The sequence below is a fragment of the Chlorella variabilis genome (assembly GCF_000147415.1).
Source record: "Chlorella variabilis unplaced genomic scaffold CHLNCscaffold_22, whole genome shotgun sequence".
NCBI lineage: Eukaryota > Viridiplantae > Chlorophyta > Trebouxiophyceae > Chlorellales > Chlorellaceae > Chlorella > Chlorella variabilis.
The window spans coordinates 739,031-745,264 of record NW_005435066.1 but is presented as its reverse complement, the minus strand read 5'-3'; the positions used below and the strand labels follow the sequence as shown (position 1 = coordinate 745,264).

At 67.2% G+C, this 6,234-nt stretch overlaps 3 protein-coding genes across 3 annotated transcripts in view; 1 reads left to right on the top strand and 2 right to left on the bottom strand.

The window, feature by feature from the left end:
* The window catches only part of CHLNCDRAFT_138966 (hypothetical protein), a gene marked incomplete at both ends in the record, with an annotated part of 6,140 nt that extends 4,441 nt beyond the window's left edge, over positions 1 to 1,699 (bottom strand). Inside the window, 4 exons of the mRNA XM_005844478.1 lie at positions 385 to 480; positions 669 to 872; positions 937 to 1,230; positions 1,601 to 1,699. Coding sequence (XP_005844540.1) covers positions 385 to 480; positions 669 to 872; positions 937 to 1,230; positions 1,601 to 1,699 — 693 coding nt within the window. The remainder of the gene's footprint in view (positions 1 to 384; positions 481 to 668; positions 873 to 936; positions 1,231 to 1,600) is intronic.
* A 729-nt stretch (positions 1,700 to 2,428) lies between these two features.
* CHLNCDRAFT_138965 (hypothetical protein) lies at positions 2,429 to 4,563 on the top strand (the record flags this gene model as incomplete). Its single annotated transcript, XM_005844580.1, has 10 exons — positions 2,429 to 2,471; positions 2,573 to 2,632; positions 2,785 to 2,943; positions 3,119 to 3,246; positions 3,388 to 3,545; positions 3,668 to 3,750; positions 3,911 to 3,970; positions 4,093 to 4,205; positions 4,380 to 4,425; positions 4,526 to 4,563. The coding sequence occupies 10 exons, from the start codon at positions 2,429 to 2,431 to the stop codon at positions 4,561 to 4,563; spliced, it is 888 nt and encodes a 295-aa protein (XP_005844642.1).
* Positions 4,564 to 4,975: 412 nt separating this feature from the next.
* The window catches only part of CHLNCDRAFT_138964 (hypothetical protein), a gene marked incomplete at both ends in the record, with an annotated part of 2,829 nt that continues 1,570 nt past the window's right edge, over positions 4,976 to 6,234 (bottom strand). Inside the window, 5 exons of the mRNA XM_005844477.1 lie at positions 4,976 to 5,017; positions 5,217 to 5,282; positions 5,560 to 5,647; positions 5,847 to 5,949; positions 6,155 to 6,194. Coding sequence (XP_005844539.1) covers positions 4,976 to 5,017; positions 5,217 to 5,282; positions 5,560 to 5,647; positions 5,847 to 5,949; positions 6,155 to 6,194 — 339 coding nt within the window. The remainder of the gene's footprint in view (positions 5,018 to 5,216; positions 5,283 to 5,559; positions 5,648 to 5,846; positions 5,950 to 6,154; positions 6,195 to 6,234) is intronic.

The following is a 6,234-nucleotide window of genomic DNA, read 5'->3' as shown; positions in this document are numbered from 1 at the left end:
CGATGGTGCCAAAGGCGCCCTGGAAAGCGGCGCCGGGCGGCAGCTGCGGGGGCAGGCACGGTGGGGGGCGGGTCAGCACCCTGCGCAGGCACATGGCACGACAACCACATGACCAATGGTCAACAATCCTGATGGTACACGTCAAGTGCACATGCGCCCACCTCTCGTATCGTCCCGCAGGCGGCAGGAGGTGGGGGGCTGGGTGGGGGGGGGCTGGGCGAGGGTGGGCTTGGGGGGTTGGGGGGGGATGGCGGGGATGGCGGGGGCGACGGCCTGCAACACAAGTGACAGAAGCCGCAGCTCGATCCGGCTATTGTCGCGTGTGTTGCAGTGAGGGCGGCATGCCGCGAGAGCAGTACATTGCAGTGCGCTGCATTTACTCACGGCCGTGGCGGCGGACGAGGGGAGGGTGGTGCGGGTGGGAGCGGCGGCGGGGAGGGAGGAAGTGGCGGCGGCGGGGAGCACGCCCAGTTGGTCGAGCTGCGGCGGGGTGCAGCAGGCGCGTGCGTGGAGTGCGAGTGTGTGTGCGTGTGAGCGTGCCAGTGAGCAGGGGGGAGGCAGCGCCAACCCGAGTGCACAAGCCTGCCCGCCTGCTCCGTGCATGTGTGCTTGGCACGATGTACACTGCCACGGCTGCCGCGGGTGGCCCGCCGCTCGGCTCACCACACGCGGCTGGAGGCGACGGTGAATGTCCTGATGCAGGCGAGAAAGTCGACCGCCAGCCAGGGCGGCTGCAGGTTGTCGAAATTGATGGGCTGGTGCACGCCCGGCTCGAAGCGGTCGCCGCCGGCACCAGAGGCGTTGCAGGCGTAGAGCACATGCGCCTCAAAGGGCCTGTCCGGGCAGTCGGGAGTGATGCCGCCGACGTAGACCTGCAGGCAGGCGCACCAGGCCCGGGCTGGGGGTGGCAGCGGGCTTGGGGTGGCAGCAGAAGACCCATGCGTGCGCCCCCGCCCGCTGCTCCGGCAGGGAGGCGGCTGCAAGTGGCGGCGGCGACGGCGGCGGCGTGAAGGGCAAGCTGTGCCTGCGTGCCTGGTAGGTGGCGTTGGAGCGCTCGGCGACGTAGCTGCCCATCGACTCGCTCTTGGTGTATGTGGAGGTGCCCTGGGTGTAGGAGAAGGTGCCCTTCTGCACCTCCACCTTGTTCACCACCTGGTACGCCCGCACGAGGCCCTGGCTGACCACCAGGCTGTCGATCGCGCCTCCCAATATCTTGGCGCCGAGCGGCAGCTGCAGGGCGGGCAGGCGTGGGGCGTGCGGCTGCCCACTCGGAGGCCGCAGCAGCATTCGCTTGCTCCTCCGGGGGGTGATGGACAGCAGCGGCGGCAGAGGCTGCCTGTCCAGCGGGCCACCCACCTCGCGGATGGTGCCGCAGGGAGCTGGCGGTGGCGGCGGGAGTGGGGGAGGGGTGGGCGGGGGCTTGGGCGGGGGCGGCTGGCATCAAAGAAACGGACAGGGAGCTGCGATCAGCAAGCGAGGAAGAGAGCAAGGGAGCGCGCAGCCTTGCGCAAGAGAGGCGCGGGGGGGTGGAGGGGTATGTGAGCCTCACGTCGGCCAGCAGGCGCCTTCCGCTGCGTCCCCCTGGCATGTCTCGATGTACCTCGGCCGGCTGCAGCTGGGCCAGAGCTCCGCAGGACAGCAGGAACACGGGCAGGAGCAGCTCTGCCCACAAGGCGGGGCCTCGGCTGCGCCCGGTCATCCTGGCAGTGAGCTGAAGGTGCAGCATGTCGGGGGAGCCCTTGAGAGTGAAAGTACCCGAGGGGATGTGTCCTGAAGCCAGCTGCCGAGCCAGCTGCAAGTGCAGGTGCCCTGCAATACCACTGCCAGCGAAACAGCTGCTGCAGTCGGACCACTTGGTGCTCAAATGCAGCAATGGTTACAATAGAGCTGCTTGGACACGGCGTTGGAAACGTTGCGGACCGCCGCCAGCTCGCAGCCCCGTCCGCTTGGTGAGACGGCGCCCGCCGCTTCGCCGGCGCCGCTTCGCCGTGCTAGTCGGCGGTGCAATGCGTGGCCTGGTGGGAAGGCATGTCATTCATTCGCTGGCATAGGCGTGAGTGAACTAGCAAGTACAACCATCTTACACCTGCTCTGTGCCATAGCGCTGGAATGGTCTTCCACACTTGGCTCCGCCGCCGCCGCCGCCAAGCCCGCCTTCGCATGCTGCTCCGAGTAACAGTTGAGTCAAGGCTGGGTTGCAATGGCTGGGGAAGTGGAGGCAGACGGTCAGTCATGCCGAGATGTGCAGCAATTCATCCAACCTGTGAACTGCAGATTGCAGCGATCCAGTACCACCGCCAAGCTGGCGCCCGCTGGCCTGCGCTCTGGCATCTTTGCCTTGGAAGCATTCTCACTTTCGCAGCCTCCCCCGACGCACACACAAGCTCCAGTCTAGCTCTTGCCAGTGGCTTGCCTGCACCCACACATAATGCTGCAGAACAAGGTTGCCGTCATCACTGGCGCCGCCTCGGGTGATGCTGGCAGCAGCCGCTAGTGGCGGCTGCCCTTGTGGGCAGAGAGCGCTGACAAGGCCGCCCCGCCATCCCGCCTCCCTTGCTCGCCTGCTCTGCAGGCATCGGCGAGGCGGCTGCCAGGCTGTTTGTGAAGGAAGGCGCTCGCGTGGTGCTGGGAGGTGAGCCTGCCTGGCCAGCTGTGAGGCCGGCATGCCGCCGGCAGGAGCGGGTGTCTCCTCGCCTCCTGCGGGCCATGCCCCTGCCTCCTGCGCCAGCTGCCTGTCCAAGCCCACCCCCGTGCGCCAACTGCCTCTGGCTCTCTCCCTGGCAGACATCCAAGGCGACAAGGTGAGCCAGCTGGCCGGGGAGCTGGGCGGCGACCGGGCTGTGGCCCAGGACGCCGACGTGGCCGCCGAGGAAGACATCCAGCGCCTCGCCGCCACCGCCCTGGACACCTTTGGCGGCCTGGACGTCTGGTGCTCCAACGCGGGTGAGCTGCGGCTGTCCACTGGAAAAGGGAAGCGGGGCGCCCACCTTGTGCCTCCACAGGCGGCACCCACCACACCCACTGGCACTGACTGACCGGGGACAAGGGTGCACCCTACACCTGTCACCTGTTGGGTGCATCGTGCAGAGCTGCATATCGACCTGCAGCTGCTGTGCAGCGGGATTACCCGCAGCGGCTGCGGCCGGAGACCTGCTGCATGCAGGATACTACGGCCGCACCGGCCTGTACTCTTCCGAAGCGCTGATGGAGAGCCTGGACGCTGCGGAGTTCGACAAGCAGGTCCAGGTGAGGTGGCGGCAGCTGCTACGGCGCACTGCCGGCAGGGGCAGCTGCGGTGGCGCTCGCGTCGCTGCCGCCGGCGCGTTGGGATCGCTCCCTCGGTCGCCGTCACAGCGGTGCAGCAAGCGCACTGCACTGCCAGCGCAGGTCAACCTGCGGGGCGTGGTGCTGGGCACCAAGCACGCGGCCCGCGCCATGAAGGCGCGTGGCGGCGGCGGCGGCTGCATCATCAACACCACCTCCATCGCCGGCCTGGAGGTCAACTGCGCGACCCACGGCGACCCGGCCTTCGTGGCAGCAGGCGGGTGGCCTGCCTCACCCGCGCTGCTGGGGGGCGCAGCAGCTATGCCCTGCTGCTGCTCCTCCTCCTCCTCTTGCTGCTGGTGGTGGTCACCCTCCCACTGTTCCATGCAGGCTACACGGCCAGCAAGCACGGCGTGGTGGCGCTCACCAAGCTGGCGGCGTGCGAGCTGGCGCCGTACCGCATCCGTGTGAACGCCGTGGCGCCAGGTAGAGTCAGCGGCCGTAGCTGCCAAGCGGTTGGTTGCATGGCCTGCCCTGCTGGGGGGGCGGCTGCAGGTGCTGGGCCATTCACCGCTGCCAGCAGCCGAAGACCGCCGAATACAATGGCAGCTCTGCCAACATTGAAGGTGGTCTGCCCAGCCTGCAGGCTACACCGCCACCCCCATGCTGGCCAAGGTGATGGGCCTGGAGGGCGCCTCCAAGGAAGGTGGGGGCCCGGGCTGCCAGGGGCGGTACTATCTGGTACTACTAGGAACGTGCTTGGGGGCAGGTGCAGCCACCGCTGGCGGCACCTGGTGTGCTGATGGGAGCAGCGGCGGCCGCCCGCAGAGTTTGTGGCGGAGGTGGCCAAGGCGTCGGTGATGCCAGGGGTGGCGCTGCTGCCCGAGGACATCGCCCACGGCAGGCTGTACCTCGCCAGCGACCTGGGGCGATGCGTGAACGTGAGAGGAGGGAGGGGAAGGGGCAGGAGACGAAGAGCGTGCCGTACGCTGATCAGCAGCGCTCGCTGGTGCCGCTGTTCCGATGGTACCGGCACCGTGCCGGTACCTGTGACAGGTACTCGATGCTTCGCTGCCTGCGCTGCCCTGAAGCACTTGTGCGTGACTGGTGTGCAGGGGCACACCCTGGTGATTGACAACGGAGTGCTGGCAGGGGTGGCAGGTGGGCCTTGGTGTGGAGCGGTGTACAGTACTGTGTACCGCAGAGTGCCTCAGCAGAGGGCCAGATACCCTGGTGCTTTCATGCTGCCATGCTGCTGCAGGCTACGTGCCGGGGCTGAAGGTTCCAGTAGGCGTGTGAACGAAGCGTGGGCAGCATGCCCAGCAGCAGCCAGCATGCTGCAACAAGGCGATCCATCTAGCGGCTAGCGAGCATGCCGTTCATCTATATCTAGATCTTGTGCACCTGCCATGTATGGTTAGGCCTGCGCTGGGGCCTGGGGTCTTGCTTGCACATAGAATATCAGTTTCTACATGTTGAATGTTGATCAGCGCGGTTGCCAGCTCGCTGCCAAAAAATCCAAGCGTGCCGAAAGAATGGTTTGGGACACGGTGCCAAGTGTGAAATTAAACCGATTAATCAAAACAATGCCTGTTTGGCGGGTGGATTTGCGCGCCAGCAGCTGCATGCGCTGAGCTGGCAGACGTGGCACACGTCCCGTGTCGAAACCGCATGTTCCAAAGCAGACGGCGGTCGGTGAGCGGCGGCAGCCTCACACCAGCGCCTCTGCCTTGTAGCCCACCGCAGCCAGGATCTGCACAGGCGGCAGGGCAGCGCAGGCGTGAGGCAGGCAGGGAAGGCGTGCCCACAGCAGCCCCAAGCAGGCGCAGCGCCACCGCGCAGCGCCACCTCAAAGCGAACAACTCCTCTGCCCACCACCACCCACTCATCACCACGCACCCACACACCACCACCACCACCACCAGCACACACTCTGTCGCTATCCGCCCCACCTTGTCATCCACAGAAAAGTCGGGCTGCTTGTCCAGGCGCCCCGAGGCTTGGAAGTCCTTGACCAGCTGCGGGTGGAAAGCGTGGGTGGGTGGGAGGAGCAGGTGGGCAGGCAGGACGAGCAACCGAGCAGCTGAGTGGCGGCAAGGCGAGCTGGCGGCAGCGCCAGGGGGCATGCAATTTAGGGGCCCGGCGGCGGCGAGTGCAGAGGCACAACACAGCACATCACCGGCACAGCACAGCACAGCATAGCGCTGCGCCGCCACAGCACAGCGCAGCACAGGACAACAGCACAGCACGGCAGGGCACGTCCTCCCAGCGCAGCACGGCCCAAATGAGCCCCACCTGATCCACATCCTTCAGGAAGTTGTGCTGCGGCTGCCAGCCCAGCACGCGCTTGGCCTTGTCGGATGAGGCGAAGAAGTGCACCGCGCTGCGGGGGAGGCGGGCGGGCACGGGAGGCATGGCTGTGCAGGTGGGGAGGCGCAGGGGGTGCACCGCGGCGCGCGCCGAGATGCGCAGCGCAGCCACGGCGGGCAGCAGCAGCCAGCGCGGCAGGCTGGAGCATGTGGGGGCTGCAGCATCTGGGTGGTTGGGCTTCCCCCGGGCTTGCTGCAGGCCGCGCGCCGCACCGGAAGGGGAAGCCCTCTCCCTTGCCCAGCCCCATCTCAGCGGGGTTGTAGTGCACAATCTTGGCCTCCTTGCTCGCAGCGGCGGCGATGGCCTTGACGATGCCTGCGGGTGGACGGGACGTGTGTGTATGTGTGTGTGTGTGCGTGCGCGCGCGGAAGGGAGGGGTGAGGGGGGCGTGAAAGTGGTGCGCGGGTAGGGGTTGTGGAAGCGGATGGGGGTTGAAGCGGTTGAAGCGCGCCTGCCCCCAAACCCTGGCAAGCGACCCCCCCACCTGCACCCACCCGCACCCTCACCCCCCCACACCCACCGTCAAAGGTGATGCAGCGGTCTGAGCAGAGGTTGAAGTGCTGCCCCACCGCGGCCGGGTTGCCGGGCACCGAGGCAAGC